The sequence below is a fragment of the Eubalaena glacialis genome, chromosome 10, assembly GCF_028564815.1.
Source record: "Eubalaena glacialis isolate mEubGla1 chromosome 10, mEubGla1.1.hap2.+ XY, whole genome shotgun sequence".
In the NCBI taxonomy this organism is placed as follows: Eukaryota; Metazoa; Chordata; class Mammalia; order Artiodactyla; family Balaenidae; genus Eubalaena; species Eubalaena glacialis.
Window position 1 is genome coordinate 73,267,308 of NC_083725.1, and position 23,496 is coordinate 73,290,803.

Here is a 23,496-nt window from a genome sequence, read left to right on the forward strand (position 1 = left end):
CCCTCTAGCTGCAAAGGCAAAAGCAAGTTCCTGCTGATGAAAGGTGTGAGAAGGTCAGCCCTGAGGGTGGAAATGTGTGGCCAAGGGAAGGATCTGGAGGCTTGTAGTTCCCAGCTCAGCAACTCCAAGCTTCCTCAAGTCTCCACCACACACAAAAAAGAGAATTTGGCCACCATCCCCTTCCCCATCCCCTAAGATTCTCTTGAGCTATGCAAGGGCTCCCCACTTGGGAGTGCTGTAGGCTCTGCAGTCAAGCTGCCTGCCTGGGGTGTGGCTCCAGCACTAGCTAGCTGTGTGACCTTGGGAAGGTTACTTAACCTTTCTGACCCAGGGTTCTCTTCTGTGAAATGGCCAGGGCCCCAGATAAAAGTGCCAAAAGGAAGAAAATATAGCTCCTGCCTTCAGCACCTCATCGTCTAAAACAAATATCTCTAATTTCATGTAGTAATAGAAATGTGGACAAAGGGCTGCCAGAGCAGAGAGCACAGGGTTGGAGAGACATGAAGGCTGCACAGAAGGGATAACTTGTAAGCTGGGTCTCCAAAGACTCAAAAAAACCATTTTTCCAGCAGAGAAGTGAGCAGAGTTGCTCAGGAAGAAGAAAGAGCACACAAAGGAATGAAAGGGTAAGGTATGTGTAGGGAGTAAAGACTAGTTCAGACTGATTGGAGAATTGGACATGTTAGGTAGGAGAAATAACAGGACGGCGGCTGGAGAAGTTGTCTTTCATAGGATATGCTAAGAGATTCACATTTGAACCTAAAAGCATCTGGGATCTATTAAAGGATTTAAGCAAGGAAACAAAATGGTCAGATCTGTGTTTATGTGAAGGATGGATTGGAAGAGGTAGAATTACCCCCGAGTAATCTTTCAGAGACCAAGGCAGATAGGAAGAGTTGTAATCAAGACACATTTTGGAGGTCAAATGAAATGGCTTGGTGACCCATGTACTAAGCTCTAAGAGTGGTAATAGGGATGGAGGAACAGTTCATGTGGACAGAAGAGAAGTGGAATCCTAGCACTTGTCTCCAATATAAGGTTAAAAACGCCCTGTGTCCTGGGATTATCTGTGGAACAGGTCTCCATCCATGGTAGAATAAAATTAATGTGTTTTTCTTTATGATTGTTCATTCCACTGAGCTTGTTGGTTTAATTCACTGACTGTTATACTTCTCTTTAGAGGGCATCTTTCCTAGAAAATCTCATCCTCCTGTCTCCCCTAAACTATTCTTAGTTTTGATGGAGATGTTCAGGATGACAAAGATGCTTAGAATCCCCGGTGAATTCATAATTATTTCCAACACATCTTAATGGTTTTTTTTCTTCGAAAGCCAGTGAAACACATTGTAGCAGCCAGAGCTACCACACAATGCCCAAGTTTCTAAGGGTGCTCTCATATTCCCAAATGGTATTTTTTCTTAAGAGAAGAACAAATTTTAATCTCCAGTTCCTTTTTTTCTCTATTAAGGATTGATGGATCTATAAAATGTCTTTTCAGAGTAGGTTATTTTACCTTCAAATTAAATACTAAAGCCTTTTCTGTAGCCCTTTAACTTTTGAAATTTGCTGTCTTTGTTTTCACTGAGGACAGTCTTTGACAAGACATGCTCCCTGGGAAAATAGGAGTATGAAAAAAATCATGTGTGAATCTAGAAGAATTTATTAGGGCAGCGTGTTGAGAAAGAAGAAGTCTCATCAAGACTCTGATACGCAAAATTCTTGTGCTTGTTGCACCAAGATTTGGAATTCACCTCCTGTTTCCCGTGTCTCCTTTTAAAGTATACATGTTCCTAAGGTGCTGAATTAAGCATTTTTAGTCAACAGCCCTCACCATTTCTGACCTCCTAGTCTCTCCACATCTTCCCCTCAAACACAATTGCACACGCCACCAAATCCTATCTCCTTCATCACACTTCTGACAACACAGTTGCCTTGCTCCAGAACTTGATTGTCTCCTCTTGCCTACCAGCTGATGTCTGAGATCAGGGAACTGCAGCATGTCAGGGCCGGGAAAGGCTTTACATTTTCCAACCACTCCGTTCCTCTCTAAAGCAGAGACACCAGCTGAACAGACAGGGAATTTGCCTCCTTCAGAGACAAACAGACTGTGGACTGTGATAGAGGAGAATATTCTAAGTCTTCCTGTGTCTTCCCCTTGTTGGCCCTGGTTCTAAACCTTGGAAGCATTAAGAACAAGTTTAGTCCCTCTTCTATGTGACCCCACTTCAAATATGTGCTAACAAGAATCTCATCTTTCTTGAATCTTTTCCTGAAAGCTTAACAGTTCCTCATCGTTCCTCATGTCATCCTGACCCCCTCCCATGGTGGTCGCCCTTCTCACCATCTTCCAGGTGATAACATATCTCTAAAATGGAGATGCCCAGAACAGAATTCAGGTTTCGGGTGTGCTGTGGCTGGTGTATAACCTCCCTCCCTAGACTGTATCTCTATTGATGCAGCCTAAAGCAAAATTAGTTTCTGGTAGCTATATCACATTTTGATTCAAAACAAGATTAAACCATAAAGCCTTTTGCTTTCACATGTGTTAGGTTGCATCTACTTCAGAGGTTGCACTATTGACTTTTTAGGCACTGAAATAATTGATCTTGATAAATACATATTGTTAGGCTTTAGCCATCTCACCTACCTGTCAGGATTTTTATGGATCTTGATTCTGGAGTCCAGTGTACTCATTATGCCTACCTACTGTGTCATGCTCAAATTCTGTCTTCTTCTAAGTTATTGATAAAGTCACAGAACTGGATAATACCCAAGTTGTTGAATCATAGTCAGCACCTTTACGTATGGTTGTCCAACTGGATATGAATTTGCCATGTTTTACTGTCATCTAGCCTAAATTCATCCAGATCATCCATGAGGAGATGAGGAGAGAGCTTACCAGATGCTGGGCCGAGGTCCACATTTACTGCACCTACAAGAGTGCCATGATACGTGAGTCAAATAACCCAAATCAAAAAAGGAAGTGATGTTAGTCTATTATCACCTGCTTTTAATGAACCCATGAAGACTCAAGGATGTTTTTAGGGCCTTCGGAACAATACTTTTAAAATAATTAATCCTGATACCATTTCTGAGATGAGCAGCAAACTTACTTTCCCAGGAAAAGGGCACAGCCCTCTACTCTTGGGTCTGTGTTCTTCCTCTTTGCCTGGTAAGGCCCTGGCCACAGCCTGTGGTGAAGCGCTGCCTGTCATCCTAGGCGGTCAGTTCCTATGGGGCACAAGCCAGTCGCCAAGCTTTCCCTTTACCGTCTAGCGCTAAGAAAAGCTGAGCACCGAGAAAGCCCTCGGTGAGACATGGTTGGCTGAGTATGTCACAGAAGAGCGTGTCTGCCAAGGGCACCACTTCTTCCCTGGCTGTGTTGGGTAGTGTTTTGAAATATGAAATGCTCAAATCTCAGCAGGGTAAAACCAGCCGTCCTGTCATTCCAGACCAGCCAAAGCCACTTCTTTTTTACAGGAAGGCAAAGAAGTTGCTCAGATTGCGCTGTTATCATTCTTATTACCATTAAGTTCTTCTTTGTAGTTTTCGTTGTTGTTGTTGTTGTTTGTTTGTTTTTGCTGCACTGCACGGTTTGTGGCATCTTAGTTCCCCGACCAGGGATTGAACCCGGGCCCTCAGCAGTGAGAGCACGGAGCCCTAACCATTGGACCGCCAGGAAATTTCCTCTTCTTTCTGTTATTATTATCATCAATGCTATCTGCGTTTGCCATTCTAGGACACAGCCGCTGGCTTCTTGTGTAGTAGAGTTGTGTGGGAGCTCTCCAGCCCATAGGTCATACTCTTAGAAGCCTCTGAGGGGAAGCCCCAATCATGTGGGGAGGTCAGGAACCGTGCACGATGTCCCCTCCACAGGTGGAACCAGTCCTCTGAGTCCTCACCAGTGCACCAGTCCAGACTGGGAATCCCAGACTCAGTCATGTTGCAGGGCATGAAGCATGAAGATATGTGAGCAAGCAGGGAGGCTTCCTTCCAGCTTGAGCAGCTGTGAGCCATATAGCATCATATGATATGAGCATATCATAGCAGCCATCCTGACTCATGGACTCACTTCTCCTTTTGTCTTCATGGTTCTGCAGGAGTTACATGAGAGGGGTGATGGTGTTTTGGAATAGGGTAGCAGCATAGAGATGGAGAAAATTGGACAGACTCTAGATATTTTTGAAGGGAAAAATAACATGACTTGCAGATGTGGGAGGGTAAGAGAAGAGGAGTGTAAATTTGATGACTGCCAGATTTGGGGAGCTTCTGGGAAGATGTGTTTACCAAACTGAGATGAAAAAGACGGGTAGGAAGTCTGGGGGCAGGAGAAGGAAATCAGCTCCATTTTTGAAATACTAAGATTGAGATGCCTATTAGACAATTAACTAGACATCTAAAGAAAGCACTTGGGTATATGAGTTTATAATGCAGGGAAGAGGCTGGGATGAAGATATAAATGTTAGAGTTGTCCATACGTAAGTGGCATTTTAAGCCAGGGAACTGGGTAAGATCAGATAAGATAGTGATGTGAATCACTATCTTTTTGGTCAGCCGTAAAGTGCTTTACATGTATGGGATGTTATTCTCCTGTCCATTCCTAGCTGAGCATATCATTAGTCAGAGTAATACTTTCTAATGTAGGGCCAGTCCTATGGAATTAGATCTAGAATCATTTGAGGGAGTGATTCAGAAAAGGAAAAGGAGTGAGCTGATGGCAATCCTCTCCCAGTCCCCTGTGAGGGCTGAGGGGTTCACTCGTGCCCCAGCACCGGCTCAGAGAGCGTCATCCTCCAGGAACACTTCCAGTGCAATTAATCATGTTAATATCTATAAATAAAGTGCAATCAACAGTTACTTTAACAGTGCATGCTAATTATTGGTAGGATCTGTCACTGAAAAGAGGTGTTTTTGCCAATTTTGTCATGTCTGGGGCAAGCATCAGGAATACAGTTGGAGTTTCTGGGAAAACTGAACGACCAAATCGTTACCAGCTCCCATGTTACAGGTGGGCCAGGTTTGGGCCATCAGTGTCATTGTTACAGTGAGAATTAATGACACTAAAGGGAAATGCTGCAACTGGGATTTCCTCTCCGCTTGATAAATAATGATTTCTTGCTGCTTTATCTTGCAAGGGATTTTGTTTTTGTAAGAGTCTCTGTGAGAACAGGATTTCTCAGTGAGTCAGTAGTGCTGGGGAATATCAGGGTGGGTGGTGACCAAATGTCCCATAGCTTGGTGGCTTCCTGGAAATTTGACCCAAAGTCTCGAGGAAGCTAGGCTACTGGGGCTCCAGCAGATGTCCAAGAGCCCTTGCACCTCCTCTTCATTTGTGCATCAATTCAAGAAATACTGACTAAGCTACCCCTAAGTGTCAGCCACTAGGAGAGATGGATAAATGGGACTTCCCCTGGAAGAGTACAGAGGCCAGTGAGAGTGAGAAACATGTAATCAATTGTAGTAATAATAGCCACCTCATATTTACTGCAGATGCAGGTTTTCTCATTTAATCTTTTTAACAGCCCTAAGCTTTAGATATTAATTCTAGTTTCCAAATGAGGAAACTGAGAGCAGAGAACTGAGAAACTGAGAAATTATGTAGCTTATCTAAGGTTGCATTAATAACAGGGAGGCACTAAGACTTGAACTCAGCTTCACTCTGTTGTACTATATGTCCAGGTTTCAGGGCTTTTAAATAACAAGTCCTCTTTATGTTTTATACCCCCAGCCTCAATTCCCACTCTTCCAAGCACATACTTTCAACTGTTTATTTCAAAGTATACCTCTATATTTTTTCAATGATCTATTTTATTTATTTTTAGTTTTAGATTTCTATTTAATTTTATTGTGGAAGTTGAAGATTTAGCTCATAAATGCACTGCACAAACACACACTATCCTCCTCCATCTTCTCAAAATAGTGATATCATAAATTTGTAGAGATAGTTATTCATATCTATATCATTATTGCATAAACTTAGCTTATAGCTGAACGGTGTAGTGTGATTACATTCTTTGTTCCCCCAGGAGTTGGTCATTTGTATCTCTAGCCTGGCTCTTCCCCCTGATCTCCATACTCATATCTAATTGGCTACCTGACATCCCCATTTGGATTGTACATAAAACGCATGCAGAACTGAGTTCTTGGTCTCTCCCATAGCCCAGTGCCTTCTCCCTCACCATTTGGAAATGAGGGTTAATGGCAGTTCCACCTTTTCATTAACTCAGGCCAAATATACTGGAATCATCCTTGACTACTCTCTTTCTATCATTTAATCTATTAGAAAATCCTGTTGTTTCATCTTCAAAACTTGATGACCTCTCACCACTGCATTCTCTGGACCAAGCCACATCACCTCTCACAAGGTTCGTTGCAGTAATCTCCTAACTGATGGCCCTGCTGCTGCCCTTGTCCCCTCAGACTATTCTCAACACAGGAGCCTGAGTGATCCTGTTAGTCACATTGTGCTACTTTACTGCTTCAATCCTTTTAATGACTTCCATTCCCACTCAGAGCATAAGCCACAATTCTTTTGGTAACCTGAATGATCTGGTCCCTCACAACCTCTATGACCTGACCACTGTTACTCTCTGCCTTTCTCACTATCTCCTTGCCCTTCCGCAGACATAGCAGGTACACTCCCACCTCAGGGCATCTGCACTTGCTCCTTGGTCTGCGTGGAATCTCCTCCAGTTAGCCGCATCACTGGCTTTCTCACCTTGTTTCTCCAGGTCCTCACTCAAAAAGGCACTCTCTTGTGACGTCTTCCCACTTAACATTTTATTTAACTCCTCAACACTACTTAATCCCTTTTCTCGACTTTTTTCTTCTCTGTATTTTATTATACATGTGTTATTATATGTGTATTTATGTGTATGTATATATGTGTATATATACGTGTGTGTATCTGTATATAATTTATGTTGCTCATTATCAAGCTTCACACATAAGAAATATGACTCATGATGGCAAACTACTTTTTTTTTTTTTTTTTTGCTAAGAGCATCCCTCCACCACTGTATTTTTCTTATTATTATTATTTTTAACATCTTTATTGTAGTATAATTGCTTTACAATGGTGTGTTAGTTTCTGCTTTGTAACAAAGTGAGTCAGTTATACATATACATATGTTCCCATATCTCTTCCCTCTTGCGTCTCCCTCCCTCCCACCCTCCCTATCCCACCCCTCTAGGTGGTCACAAACCACCGAGCTGATCTCCCTGTGCTATGCAGCTGCTTCCCACTAGCTATCTATTTTACGTTTGGTGGTGTATATATGTCCATGCCACTCTCTCTCTTTGTCACATCTTACCCTTCCCCCTCCCCATATCCTCAAGTCCATTCTCTAGTAGGTCTGTGTCTTTATTCCCATCTTACCCCTAGGTTCTTCATGACCTTTTTTTTTTTTTTTTTTTCCTTAGATTCCATATATATGTGTTAGCATACTGTATTTGTTTTTCTCTTTCTGACTTACTTCACTGTGTATGACAGACTCTAGGTCCATCCACCTCACTACAAATAACTCAATTTCGTTTCTTTTTATGGCTGAGTAGTATTCCATTGTATATATGTGCCACATCTTCTTTATCCATTCATCTGTTGATGGACACTTAGGATGGCAAACGACTTTTGCCTGTGTTTTGCTGATGGATTCCCAGCACCCCGAAGAGTACCTGGCAAATAATTGCATTCCATCAATGTTTGTTGAATGAATAACCAACAGATGAATTATCTTGGTTTTATTTGCTGTGTGTGGGTGTGTATGTTCATGTGCCTATCAGTAACTTGTCCCAAACTCTGTCAGATGTTTAAGTCTCTTAATAAATACATCAGATTTTATTTCTTTCTGTAGAGGACAGCCTTTAAGGGCATAGAGCAGGGAGTGGGTGGAGAGGCAAATGAAGAGAATCGGTACATAAGACAAATGTCCATACGTGCATGAGTCAGTTTCTGAGCTCTCTATACAACTCCATGGGTTTATTTGCCCTGCACAAATACTACACTAGTCCAGTAGCATTCTAGTTAAGTTTTCCTATCCAGTAGAGTAAGATCTCCCAATTTGTTCTTCTTCAAGAGAATCTTGACTGCTCTAGGCACTTTGCATGTCCAAATTAAATTTAAAATCAGTTTGTCAAATTGTAATCTGATTGGAATTACATTTAGCCTGTAGATCAGTTTGGAGAATATCTGTATAATATTGAGTTCTTCCAATCTGTGAACATGGTATATCTCTTCATTTATTTAGACCTTCCTTAACTTTACTCAATAATGCTTTATCTTTTTTCCATAAAGAAATAGTGGACATTTTGGGGTAAATTTATTCCAAGGTTTTGATGTTTTCTGATGCTGTTTTAAGTGAGGGTTTTTTTCTATTTTTTTTTTAACCTGTTTTTTCTGGTATATAAAAATGAAATCTATTTTTTTTACTTATCTCATATCCATCAATCTACCAGTCATCAAGAAACATGCTTATTAATTGTAATAATTTATCTGTAGGTTTTAAAATTTTCTTTTCTTTTTTTTTTTTTTTGCCACGCCGCACGGCTTGTGGGATCTTAGTTCCCCAGCCAGGGATCGAACCCAGGCCCTTGGCAGTGAAAGTGCAGAGTCCTAACCACTGGACCTCCAGGGAATTCCCCAGGTTTTTTAAAATTTCTTTACACAGAGCATCATATAACAATAAATGACAGAATGAATTCTTCATGTCAAAACTTTATACCTTTTATTTCTTTTTCATACCTTCTTTCCCTAGCTAGGACCTCAAGTACAGTGTAGAATAGAAATAGTAATGTGTCTTATTTCTTATGTTAATTGGGAAGCTTTTCACATTTCACCAGTACGTACACCAATGCTGCAGCCTTGTTTTTAGAGGCCCTCCATCAGATAAGCCAATTCCTCTTCCATATCTGGTTTGTTAAAAACTCTTATCATAAATAGATGCTTGATTTTTATCATATTTTTCTACATTCACTTAGATAATTATATGACTTTTCCTCTTTATTATGTTACTATGGGCAATTATATTTTTAAAACTTCATATGTTAAATTAACCTTATGAACTTGAGATAAAACATATGCGAGTAATATATTATCATTTTCATGTTTTTCTGCATTCAGTTTTCTAATATTTTGTTCAGTTTTTAAAAAATCTCACTTCATAGGTGAAATTGGTCTATAATTTTGCCTTTCTTGTAATGGCTGCCTCCAATTTTGGTACCCAAAATATATCTTCAAAAAATAAATTGGGGTGTTTTTTCTCTTCTCTAAAAGTGTTTGCATAATATTGGCTGTATTTGTTCCATAAAACTTTAATAGAATTCACCAGTGAACCCAACTGAGCCAGAAATTTTCTTTATGGTGAGGTGTTTAATTACAGATTCAATTTTTTTAATGAGCCATAGAAATTTGGAGTCTTTAATTCTTCTTATATAGAGTTTATGTTTTGTGTTTTGAAAAACGTGTACATTGTGTCTAATTTTTAACATCTGTGGGCGTAAAGTTGTTTATAAAATCTTTTTATTCTCTTTTTAATGCTTTTAGTAAAGATCCATAGTTGTGTTGCATTTCAACAATGACATGGTTATTTTTGCCTTTTCTCTCTTGCCCCCTCTTTTTTATCTGTTTTAACAAAGGTTAGCAGTTTTTATTAGCCTTTCCAAAGCTAACTTTTGGCTTCGTTGATTTTCTTTAATATATTTGTTTTCTATTTCATTAATTTCTGCTCTTAAATTTATTATTTCCTTCCTTCTACTTACTTTGGGTTTAATTTGTTGTTCTTTTTCCAAGTTCTTTAGATAGATGCTTTGATCACTGTTAATCAGCCTTATTTTGTTCCATGTTATGTGTTTAAAGCTAAAAAGTTTTTCCCTTAATCCGATTTTTAAGCATTTGTGTGGGTCCTGTGTGTTTCTCTTTTACTCTCATACTCCTACCACACTCACAGCACTTCTGACACCAAACATGTTGGGGTTATTCCTATACCAAGCAATTCTGCGAGACCAGCTGGGTGTCCTGCAATTCTGACACTATCTACCTTATTAAGGACTCAGTCCCATGACACTGCCCCTTGCTTCAGATGCCAGTCACAAGTAGCAGGTCCCCAGGTTACCCACAATTTCTGTCCAACTTGGCTACAGATCAGAGGTTCCCATGACCTCCTCCTTGGATTCGATTATTTGCCAGAACAGCTCACAGAACTCAGGGAAACATTTACTTGCTTTACCAGTCCATTAAAAGATGTGATAAAGGATACAGATGAACAGAGATGCGTAGGGTGAGGTCTGGGAGGGTCCTGAGCACAGGAGCTTCTGTCTCCATGGAGTTGCGGGTGTGTCACCTTCCTGGTATATGGATGTGTTCACCAACCTGGAAGCTCTTTGGAACAAATACTTTTGATATTTTATGGGGGCTTTCTCATGTAGGCATGGTCAATTATTAACTTCATTTCCAGCCCTCTCCCATCTCTGGAGAATGGAGGCTGGTGCTGAAAATTTCAAGCTTCTAATCATGGCTTGGTCTTTTTGGTGACCAGTTCCCATCCAGAAGCCATCAAGGAGCACCCCGTCAGTTGCCTCACTGGAACAAAAGATGCTCCTAGTACTCTTATCACTTAGGAATTTACAAGGGTGTCAGGAACCCTGTGTCAGGAAAAGGGAAGAAAACCAAATATATATATTTCTTATTATAAATCACAATATCACAGCATTCCACATATTTTGAAATGTATAATTTTTATTATCATCCAGTTCAATATATTTCTAATTTTCATTGTGATTTTTATTTGGAACCATGGTTTATTTGGAAGTGTATTTCTTAGTTTCCAAACATATAGAAACCCTCTAATTATCTTTTTATTACAGAGTTCTAGCTTAATTGCATTATGGTCAGCTCTCATCCTATCTAACATCTCTGCCACGCCCTGCAGTTAACTAACCTCCTTCCGGATGTCTTCTATGACATCAGCTGTTTACCTCTGTGTGAGAATGTGTGATGGTTAGGTACACAAGTGTATGGACCACAACCACTTCTCCCCTTTTCAGTACAGGAAAATGTGTGTGAAAAGGCAAGCTGAAATAAGGGCATGGTGTATGTATAGTAAAGGATTGACTTAGCAAGCTTGGGGTGCCTAAACCCTTCACATTCCAAAGAAAGGACTAGTCCTTGACTGAAAGATAACCTCTAAGCCCTTAGAATATCCTGACTGATAGGAGTTCTTTATATAACAGACCTTGGACCACACCAAATATTTTTTGCTAATGATGTGATTTATGATGGACACTTGTTTTTGTTCACCTAGGGCTCTGGGCTATGCTGATCCCCCTCTGATGAAGGGAGTAAAGACTGACCAGCTAAGGTTAGTCATGTGGGTACTCCGTACCACGCACAGTAAGAACCTTGGGCATCAAGGTTTAGGTGAGCTTCCCTGGTTGGTGATACTTTGTATATGTTGTCACACATCACTGCTGGGAGAACTAAGTGCTATCTGTGTGACTCCACTGGAAAAGGGCAATTGGAAACTCATGCCTGGTTTCTCCTGGACTCCACCCTATGTAATTTTTTTTCTTTGCTGATTTAAATCTGTGTCCTTTTGTTGTAATAAACCGTAACTATGAGTAGAACAGCTTTTTGGGTCCTGTGCATCCTTCTCATGAATCATCAGACCTAAGGGTGGTCTTGAGGACCCCCCAGTACAGTGGTACTCAGAAAATATTGAGGAGACTGGGGTATCAAAAGTCTGTTGATAATGATTCTCTTTGCCTAACTTTTGTAACCTACTATAAAACCAAAGTTCAATAATTTTGGCGATGTTACTATCATGCAAGTAGTATTAAAGAATAATTCTTCAGAATGTCCAGTTATATATATCAGATTAAAATATGAGATTGCCTCCACTCCCTCATGAGGCTCCTCACAAAATGATGAGCTGTAAAAGACTTGCTTTGACCCTTCAGTTATAAATAAAGACAATTAGGGATGTCCTAGAAAACCAACATCATGAAAGAGAAGGTCCAAAGTAAACAAACAGATCAACTGATCACTGGAGAAAAAGAGATTAAAGCAAGAGAGAAAAAATTCCAATTAACATCAATCACTGAGGACCAAGCAAAATCAGTGAAAACAAGATATCAGTACCTTTCGGGGAAATTTCAGAAGGTACAAGTACAAAGTAAAAGTACAAAGAGACAATCTTAAAACCTCCTTGAGGGAAAAAAATCTACAAAAGAATGGCATCAGACACCCTAGCTGGAACATGAAGTACTAGAATATATTTTGACAAAATAAAAGATTCTAAGGTAAAGTAATTTTAACCTAAATTCTGTGCCCAGCTAACTTTCTTTTAAGAATTAGAGCACAGGGACTTCCCTGGTGGCAAGAATCTGCCTGCCAATGCAGAGGACATGGGTTCGAGCCCTGGTCCAGGAAGATACCACATGCCACGGAGCAACTAAGCCCGTGCACCACAGCTACTGAGCCTGCGCTCTAGAGCCTGTGAGCCACAACTACTGAGCCCACGTGCCACAACTACTGAAACCCACGTGCCTAGAGCCCGTGCTCTGCAGCAAGAGAAGCCACCGCAATGAGAAGCCTGCGCACCACAACGAAGAGTAGCCCCCGCTCGCCACAACTAGAGGAAGCCTGCGCATAGCAACAAAGACCCAACGCAGCCATAAATAAATAAATAAACAAATTTATTTAAAAAGAAAAAAAGAATTAGAGCATAATAAAGATTACTTTAACTACCTGTGAACCCTCACTGGAAAAACAGTACTCAAGGACATACACAAGGAAAATGAAAAATGTATCTAAGAGTTGGGGATGATATGGGTTTTATGAAACTGCAGTGAGCAGAGAAATAAATATTTTAACCATAGTTTAAATGTTTGCTAATAATTTGGCTGTGAAACAGTAGAATGGGAAGAAACCATATTTTAAAGGACAAAATCATAATAAATGCCAAGAGGAAGAAGATTTGGATACAAAATTAACAAGCTTGATTTAATAGACATATAGAAATATGTCCCCTACAAATAGAGCATAGGCATTATTTTCAGACATATTTGAGCACAAATGAATGGGATAGGATAGGATAATTTTTTCAGTGGTTAAAACCATCAAGACATATTCTCTGAATTCAGGACAGTAAAACTAGAAGACAAAAATACAGTCCTCTGTAAAATGTCTTTTCAGAATTTTTTAATCCCCATTAATTTACATACAATAAAATTAACAAATTTTAAGTGTACAAGTTTTGTCACATGTATATAGTCATGTAACCACTACCATTCAGTTCAAAATAATCTTTAATATCCCTTATGTTTTTTTCTTTGATCTATAGGTAATTTAGAAAAGTATTGTTTAATTTTCAAATATTTGGAGATTTTCCAGATATCTATGACTGAATTCTACTTTAATTTTATTATCGTTAAAGAACATGCTTTGTATGGTTTCATTCATTTTGGATTTAATGAGAATTTTTTAATGACCCAGAATATGATTTATCTTGCTGAATGTTTAGTGTATATTTGAAAAGAATGTGCATTTTGCTGTTGTTTGACGGAGTATTAATAGGTAGAGTAAATATCAATTACGTCAGGTTGGTCAATAATACTGTTCAAGTCTTTTATATCCTTACTTCTTTTCTGCTTCCTTGTTCAATGAATTACCGATAGAGCAGTGTTGGAATCTCTTAACTCCACTTGTGGGTTTGCCTATTTCTCCTCTTAATTCCATCAGATTTGTTTAATATATTTTGAAGTTCTGTTATTAGAAACATATGCATTTAAGATTATGCCCTCTTGATGATTTTAGCCTTTGTCAATGAAATATTCCCTTCCTCCCTGGTAATATTCCTTGCTCTGAAATCTTCTTGATATTAATATATCCACTCCAGCTTTGTTTACATGGCCTAATTTTTTCCTCCTTTAAACCTATCTTTGTCGTGATTTTTTTTTTAGTTAATTTATTTATTTGGTTGCACCGGGTCTTAGTTGAGGCAGGCAGGCTCCTTAGTCGCAGCTCACCAGCTCCTTAGTTGGGCACATGGGCTCCTTAGTTGCGGCCGACGGGCTCCTTAGTTGCAGTTCCCGGGCTCCTTAGTTGTGGTGTGCAAGCTCTTAGTTGTGGCATGCATGTGGGCTCTAGTTCCTGGACCAAGGATTGAACCTGGGCCCCCTGCACTGGGAGCGTGGAGTCTTAACCACTGCACCACCAGGGAAGTCCCCTGTCATGATATTTTAAGTGGATTTCCTGTTGACAGCATATGTAGTTGGGTCTTGCTTTATGATCCTATCAGAAAATTTATGTCCTTTCAATTGAAGTTATCAGGTATATACATTTAAAGTAATTATCAATATGGTAGTGTTTAAATGTCTTTTCTATTTGTTCCACCTGTACTTTCTTTCTTTTTTTCTTCTTTATTTCCTGCCTTTTTTTGAATTGAGTATTTTTATGGTTACAGTTTATCTCTAGTAATGGCTGATTACATGTACTTATTGGTTCTTTAGGTGGCTACTCTATGATTTAAAATATACATCTTTACATTATTCTATCTAATATTTATTATTTCCTTTCTTCTGCTTATTTTGCTTTTAATTTGTTTTTATTTGCTGGGTTCTTGAAGTGGAAGCGGTGGTCAGTGAATTGACACTTTTCTCCTTGTGTAATATAAGCACTTTAGTGGTATAAATTTCCCTCTGAGTACTGCTTTAGCTGTATCCACAAATTTTTGTTGTTTTTTCATTTCAGTTTAGTTCGAAATACTTTCTAATTTCTCTTTTGATTTCCCTTTTGATCCATGGGTTATTTAGAAGTTACTTAGTTCCCAAATATTTAGAGATTTTGCAGATATCTTTTTGTTATTGATTTCTAATTCATTTCCATTGCAACCAGAAAATATACTTTGAATCTTCTCATATTTAATTGAGACTTGTTTTTTTTTTGTTTTTTTTTTAATTAATTTATTTATTTTTGGCTGTGTTGGGTCTTCGTTTCTGTGCGAGGGCTTTCTCTAGTTGCGGCAAGCGGGGGCCACTCTTCATCGTGGTGCGCGGACCTCTCACTGTCACGGCCTCTCTTGTTGCGGAGCACAGGCTCCAGACGCGCAGGCTCAGCAGTTGTGGCTCACGGGCCTAGTTGCTCCGCGGCATGTGGGATCTTCCCAAACCAGGGCTCGAACCCGTGTCCCCTGCATTGGCAGGCAGATTCTCAACCACTGCGCCACCACGGAAGCCCCGAGACTTGTTTTGTGGCCCATAATATGGTCTATCTTGTTCAGTGTTCTGGGTACACTTGAAAAGAATGTGTATTCTATTGCTGTGTGGTAGGGTGTTTCTTTAATGCCCTTAGGCCAAGTTAGTTAATAGTATTGTTCAAGTATTCAAGTCTCTGACTACAACTTGTTTATCCTCACAATTCTATCAGTTTTTGCTTCATGTATTCTGTCAGTATGCTATAAAGTGCACAAATATTTAGAATTGTTATGTACTTTTGATGAATTGACCCCTTTATCATAGTGAAATGACCCTTTTTGTCCCTGGTAATATTCATTGCTCTTACCTATACTTTGTGTGATATTATTTTAACCACTGCAGATTTCTTTTTATTAGTGTTAGTGTAGCATATCTTTTTTTATTCTTTTACTTTTCATATACTTATATCTTTATATTTAAATTAAATGTCTTGTAGAGAGCATAATATTGGGTCTTGCTATTTTACTGAATTAGATAATCTTTGCTTTTATTTTGATGCTTAGATCTTTTATATTTAATGTAATTATTGGAATAGTTGAGTTTAAATTTACCAGCTTACTATTTGTTTTCTATTTCTATCATATTTGTCTCTTCTGGTCTTATTCCCTTTTCAATTTTTTCTGCCTTCTTTTGGATTAACGTAATATTTTTAAAGCATGTATCTTATCTCTTTTGTTGGCTTATTAACTATAAATCCTTGTATTATTTTAGTCATTTCTTTTGGGTTTATAGTATACGTCTTTAATATACACAGCCTAACTTAAAGTGATATTATACTACTTATAGTATATACAGTACAAGAACCTTACAACAATTCTAGTTTCATATCTTTCCAGTGAATAACCCCAATAAAATGAAAATTTCTCTTTCTCAATATTGATTTTTTCAGTCCCAGGGAAGACTCTAAAACTCCCTGCTTGGGTTACATACTCATCCCTGAACAGACAATAATGGACAGGGGCATGAATATTTTGGTCAGTCTGAATTCCTGCAGCAGCCCTTCTAGAACTTCATGGAATTAGTAAGGACTTCACCAGAAGAACCCAAGAACAGGAATGCAAAAGTGCGCTAGTTACACAAAAACTAGAGCTATCATAGACCACTACAGGCAAACATACCACAGAAAGAGTTTACAGATTGGCAGGTAGAGAATTCACACACACACACTTGCTATAAATTCCCTACATATATATCTTGCCAACAATACGGAACTTGGCCACGCAAAGCAGGAGCAAATGAAGCATTTCTCTGTATGACATTTTCTTTCCCCTTGTACCCCCCAGGGCACCTCTGCATATCTGATTTCTGTCAAGCTGGAAAAGAAGCCAAACACTCCACGACTCTTTCATATTTGACTTTTATCAGCATTCTGGAAAAATTTTTGCTAACAATATAAGCACTTCTGTATAAGACAGTTTCTCAACCTTGGCACTATTGACATTTTGGACCAGATAATTCATTGTAGTGAGGGGCTTCCCTGTGCATTGTAAGATGTTTAGCAGCATCCCTGGACTCTACCTACTAGATGTCAGTAACACAACTGCCTCCCCAGTTGTGACAATTAAAAATAATGCCAAATGTGCCCTAGGGGAGCAAAATTGCTCCTGGTTGAGAACCACTGAATTAAGGAATGTTTATAAACATCAAGATCTACAGATTCTTAACCCCAAATCAGCATCAGCTGATGGGGAGAAAGCAGAGTTAGCATTAGGTGCCATCAACTTCTGTTCCGTATCCCAGCAAGCCCATCACTTCTCAGGGGACCACACCTGTTGTTCACCACAGCAAAAACAGCTCTCAGCACCTGGACGAGAGCAATGTTCAGCAACCACAACCACAACAAATGTTAGAAGAATAAGTGAATAAATGAATGGATGGATGGATGATGGATGAAAAGAAAAATGTGCATGATTATCCACAGTGTTACTCTGGGGAAAGGAGTGACTTAGGTGGTATGTACATAAGAAAAGGACATATTTTACGATTATACTTAAAAACTTTTGTATTTGAATTTTATCATTTTTACTTTCATAATTTAGATAATTTTAAATGATTTATTTTTAAAACACTTGGAAATCAAACCAAGCATTTTCCCCTTAATAAACCTTTCTTTAATTTGCTCAGGGTTTTTTTTTTTAAGTACGAAAGTGGACTTTTGCCCTAGTTCATATTCTGAATATATAACCAAATCTGAAGCGCAATTTTTTTCCCTTTTAACTCGTGAGCAAACAGCAATATAATATAAATATTTATGAATGAGGTTTACGTTGGGGAAAAATGTACTTAGGACAAAAGTAGCTTGACACATTACATTCAGTTATGTGCCTTGGTCTTGAGGGCAGGGACTGCATCGTCACATCTTGAGCCCTACAGAGCTTGTGCAGTGTGGGCCCTCAGAAATTGTATGCCGAAAAAATGATGATGAAACTTCTTAGGCATGGTTTTGGTTGCTCCTGTTTTACTTTGTAAAACCAAGATTATTGGGGCAGGATGAGAGGAGACGGGGCTTGAGCCAGGGGCAGTGAAACGTCCTCTGAGAAGAACATGTGTCTGGGCCTTTCTGCTTAAGGCAGACAGGAAAGGTCCAAGGGCAAAGGAATAGGCCAGGGAGTATAGAGGGGAAAAGGTAACTTATGGGGACAGCTGTTGCTCCTCTTTCTCCTCCGCCACCAGCAGGAAGCTGGGTCAGATCCTTCAGTAACAGCAGACCCTACTCCTGCCGTTGGGAACCCGGGAGGACAAAGCAGTCCAGCACCTGCCCCGTGTGACACCTTCACCCCAGGGGGAAAGGCCCAGCTACCTGGGTCTCTTGATATTAGGGCTCCAGGAACCAGAAGAGCCTGGCATGCTTGCGAGGAGAGGTCATTTATTTACATGAAGCAGGGAGAGCTCGAGGATACAGAGCAATCCATCTGCCTTAGCGACTAAACAGACTCCCTTCGCCTCATCCTCCTGCAGAAGCGGTCAAGGAGGGAGGTTGGGCGAGGTGACCTTACAGAGCAGAATCGGTGCTTCTAAAAATAGTAGCATCCTTGGAGAATCAAGGAGGGGAGGGGAGGCTGTGGATGTTGAGGGCAAAAACCGGACTCCCCAGAGCATTGTCAGTATGAAACTGTATTAATTAGACACACACACCCAGCTCGATAACCTCAGGTATCACAGAAATTGAAACTAAATGAACTGGCTTTTTTTTTTTTCCTTTCTGGGTATACTTTCCCTGGGCTAAAAAGGAGAAAGAGAATTGTGTCTTCTGACCTACTTGAATGACTGCACACTGCCCCAGGAGATGTTTTCCCCAGCAGAAGGAAATGGGGCTTCTTAGAGACACATCGAGAGAAGGCAAGAGCTGCAGCAAAGTGGGAGCCAGGGGGGTCAGCCGTCGGGGGCCTGCGGGGTCTGGGTCCCCACCTATCTCTTCCTGCCTGGAGACTGCGCAGGGGCTGGGCAGGTGTCCAGGGCTGTCACGGGCTGCCACTCTCAAGCTGCTGCAGGGTCTTCGTCGAGAGCCCTGTAGGAACTAGGTGTTTGCAGGGTCCAGTGGAGCCACGTGCTGGTCTGCACAGGCTGCATGTAACCAGGTTGCGTGCGGTGCTCTGGTGGGTGGAGGGGCGTGTGCGCGCTCGTGCGCGTGCGCGTGCTGGGATGGGGAGTGTTTGCAGGAGTGTACGGAGGTATTGCAGCAAACTTGGGGTGGGGGGGCGTCTCTGTAGGGAGGTGTGTGGAGCTATAGGGGAAGAATGCATATAGACGGTGACTGTCTGGAGGACTTTGCGGGCTATGTGAGGCCTGTGGGTAAAACTGTGGCGGAAGCTGTGTAGGAACTGGGGGTTGGGAGTCTCCAAGGGGCTGTACGGAGACCTGTCTGAGAGTGCACAAGGCTATGGGTGGGCTGTGTGCAGAGCCTGTCTAGGGCTGCCAGTGGGGCAGCCCAGCACTGTGGGGCACCTCTTTGTGTAGCTTTGTCCTGGGGGCTCTGTGTGGTTGTGATGGGGATATGAATGGAGCCACACGGCGGGCTCCGCAGGGGATAGTTAAGGCTATGGGGGCTTCTGCTCTGGGGGCTGCTGGGGGCCGCGGGACCTGTGTGATGCTGTGCAGGGCTGCAGGTAGCTGGATAGAGGGGCAGAACCCTGGATGGTCTCCACAGCTCTGCCATTTAAAGACGAGTGTGCTTCCTTAGGGAGGGTGCTCCCGAGGTGCAGGCATTTATTCTCCTTCATCTGCTTGATTACGTGAAGGGGAAGGGCACCAGGCATCCGGGAGATGAGCCGAAGGAGCAGTGCGGTCCCTTGCAATGCTGCCCTGCCCCTGCTTCTGTGTGCACCAGGCTGAAGGCACTTTCTAATGCTTCAGTTTGTGCTCTCTCAACAGGACAACGTGGATCTTGGAGAGCTGATGTTTTCCCTCTGCTATCTTCCCACGGCTGGCAGGCTGACCATTACCATTATAAAAGCAAGGAATTTAAAGGCAATGGACATAACAGGAGCATCAGGTGGGACCATCTCAAATGCAGATTTCTTCCTACGTTCTTATGTAGCACGTTATGAAGCTTCCAATAGAGTAATAATAAAGTGCGTGGACTTTGGAACCAAACTGCCTAAATTTAATCCTAGTCCTAGATCTAATAGCTGTGTGACCTTGGGCAAGTCACTTAATCTCTCTGGGCTTTAGATTCCCCATCTGTAAAAATGAGGACAATAATAGTATCTGGCTCTTTCGGTTGTTACAGGATTAAGTGAGTTAATACATATGACACCTAAGAACGGTGCCTGGCACACACTAAATGCTCCTCGGTGTTAGCTCTCATTATTATTACCATTATTCTCTCTTAGGTCTTCTCCTTCACATAATTGTGGACTGGACCTACAGTTTGCACATGCTGATATAGCTTATCTAATTGGGTCTTTCCTCACATACAAGCAATCATCACCAACTCAGGCTTTTAGAAGATTGATATCCAATATCCTTATATAAAAGGTCCATCAGTGAACTATGCAGTTTGGTTTTTCCAGTGAATCAAGCATGTAGCCTTAAATTCTAAACCCTAACAGAAAATACCCTGATATGCAGTTCCTTTTATACAAGTTCACAAGCCACTTCTTCAGGGGCTCCCAAAATGCGGTCGCAAAATCCCCAGTTCACTGGCTTTTGGTCACTGAAATCAAAAGATGCAATATATTTTGCTTCCTGGATGCCAGTGTTTTATTCAAGCAGAAAAAAAGATATGGCCCCTTCTGACCCTCTAAGTCCCCCCAGACAGTGTATGGGTGTCAGAGCAACACATGGTTAGGCAGGTGAAGCAAGAAGGACTCCCCACTGAGCAGAATAGTGAGGTGAAACCAGGAAAGCTCCACCTGAAGCAGAGACCAGCCTTGCCACCGGTCACCCCTTCCCAGCATGGCACCACAAGCAAGCCTGTGTCCTTTCTCTCCCTGCTGAACTGCTTCTCCCTTTGCAACCCGACTGCAGGCAACTCTAGGGCTTGAGGCCCCTGCACTGAAGGAAACCCCCCCCCCAAGTTTTCCCAGTCCTCTAGGAATTTAGCTTCTCCCTTTCCTAAAGACCTGGTTTTTAGAAAAAGATTCCCCGAGGTGGCTCCAAGTCAGGTCCTGCAGCCTGTTTCCCCATGCTTTGGAAATGGCTTTGCATTTCCCTTCCTGTGACAGCCAAGCAGGTCCTGAATCCTAATCTAATTCGGTAACATGTTTTCACACTATTTTTAAATTCCACTCATTTTGAGGGGAGAGAGTCCTGTGCTTTTTCCTGAATGAATGACTTAATTATCCCAACTCCAGTCCCTGCCCAGACATCGTGTTAATTAAAATCTTCCAACTCCAGTCCACAGGCAGGTAAAGGGGTTCTGCCTACCATGGTCCTTGAAACTCTGCCGTGACGAAACTGCTGGCCTAAATCTGCATGTATCCTCACAGTATCCCTGCTTCTCATGGCCTGTACAGATCCCTACGTGAAAGTCTCATTGATGTGTGATGGCAGACGATTGAAGAAGAGGAAAACGTCCACCAAGAGGAACACTCTGAATCCTGTTTACAACGAAGCCATAGTCTTTGACGTCCCTCCCGAGAATATTGACCAAATCTACTTGTCCGTAGCGGTCATGGATTATGACCGGTGAGAGGCCTAGAGCTGTTTCTCCTTGCAAGTCCACTGTGCCCAGGGTTGGGGGACGGGGGGTGCCAGCCGTGGATTCTTAGCTGGCGTCTTAGTGCAGCCACAGGAGAAGAGTCGGGTGAGCAGCACACTGAGAGCTGATTGACAAGGCGTCACCATTTTACAAGCAATGCGGTAGAGTCAGATTACCAAAGTGCCTCTAAGCTCTCCCATTTCTTCTGTCTTTCTCCTCCTCCATTCTCCTCCCTCCTCTACTTCTTCCCCTCTCCATCCCTGTACATCCCCCAGAATCTCAGCTTAGAGAACTGTGACCCCACAGATCTTAATCTTCTCTCAGGCCATCCTACCTGGCCTTTATCAGAAAGATTCCACTCAAAACAGCAGAATGATTACTTTAGCCAGACCATCAACATTTCTAAATACATAATTTCGTTCTTTTTTTTTTTTTCTTCTACCAATGTGTTTAATAAAGATCGTTTCTATCCACTTAAGTCTGAAAGCAAACACAGAAATGTTCCCTTGAAAATGCTAGAATCAGGATGGATGACAGGGTACATTAAAATGTATAAGATGCTCGACTTTCTAATTAATACAGCACAGAAGAGATATTTATAGCCTGCATTGTAGCCAATTGTGTATTTAAAGGACAGATTTGAAAAACAGTCATTTTAATATGCAAAGGAAGTACCAACAGGGAATTATACATGTTAAACCAGTCATTAGACTGAAATGCAAAGTCTGTTTTTAATTGGAAACCTCCCACATGGTCTGGGCACAATTATAAAAAGAAAAAAAAAATCTGACTTCTAATATCTTACAATATTATTTGCAGCTGAAAATTTTCCCACAGACCCCTGAAATGTCAGTAAGGCAGCCTGAATGCCCTGAACACTCTTTCCAGAGATGCCTGGGTGAAGCATAATCATCTTGCAACCCAGGGAGCACGTGGGTTGGCTCAGCTGCCCATGGGTGTGATAGCCCATGCTGGGCAGTAGACCTCATTTTGTCTCCTCTGGATGACACACAACACAAATAGTGTCGGGCCACAGGAGGGGACATTGCCCACCAGCCGTGGAAGGCTGGGCCAGTATTTTTCAAGCTATTGCCAAGTTTCCCGCATCGACAAATCTGATTATGTGAGCTCTGCTTCAATTTAATTCTCAGTAAACTCATGAATCTGGCCTGGAAAAATCCACGGCAGAATTCATGGGGCTTCTGCATGCAACTGATTTTAATGAGCATAGAATCCAATATCCTTCACACTGCTTCCCCACCCTTGTCTCCCCCTTGCTCCCTAGACACAAATAGGAGAAAAATCCCTCATCCTTGTAGGAAGGAAAAAGAAAGAGAAGAAGTCTGTGAATTTGGATCCCAGAGAGTTAAAGGATGGGCCATGTCATTCTGGATATATGCAAAGGACTTCTAACCAAAAACCGTTAAGGAAAAAAGAAATGGTCCAAGGCAGAGATCTACCCAGGGATGTTTCAGAAATACTAGCTAAGTATTAAAGGAGCTGAGTATTTCTGCAGTAGGGAACTCAAGTTGGGTCAAAGAAGCAAAGCTGGGCTTGCAAGGAAGGAGGGAAGAGCACAAAAAGACAACATGTTCTCTAAAGAGAGGGGTTGCAAGATGACCCAGGAGCCTCCTCCACTCTGCCCCCTTTGTGAGCTCAAGGCTACAGCTGACAGACTCAGAGCTTCTCCCTTACCTGTACTTGGTTCCCTCTTGCAGGAATGAAGCAGCCATTAGTGCAAGAAACTCGTTTCAGATGGCCCCCTTCTCATTACATGGATTTGGAGGCCTGAGGTCAACCTTGTTCCAGAACCAGAAGGGGCGTCCTTTGCATGCAGCAGGGGGTTCTTCCAACACAGGTTCTTGCGAACAAGCTAAGCCATGCCAGTGTTCCGACAGCTGAGCTGTGTGAGGGCCAGATTCTGGTCTTCCTCTGTGTGCCCCGAGTGAAATATTGGAACCCGAGTCCTAGTGGCTATTAAGCTTGGCCTGTAGTTTTAAATTAGGGAATGAAAAGGACCACCCCTTCCTTAATTCCTCTATCAGTTTAACTGAGTAGTTGCTGCTCTTACATACCAAAATTTAAGGAAAAAACTATTGTGCACC

General features: G+C 41.4%; 1 protein-coding gene across 3 annotated transcripts in view; it reads left to right on the forward strand.

The window, feature by feature from the left end:
- SYT9 (synaptotagmin 9) overlaps window positions 1–23,496 on the forward strand; it is a 207,729-nt gene that overhangs the window by 117,351 nt on the left and 66,882 nt on the right. For all 3 annotated transcript variants that reach the window (XM_061202940.1, XM_061202941.1, XM_061202939.1), the window contains exons 4-5: window positions 19,621–19,741; window positions 21,207–21,378. In XM_061202940.1, coding sequence (XP_061058923.1) covers window positions 19,621–19,741; window positions 21,207–21,378 — 293 coding nt within the window. The remainder of the gene's footprint in view (window positions 1–19,620; window positions 19,742–21,206; window positions 21,379–23,496) is intronic.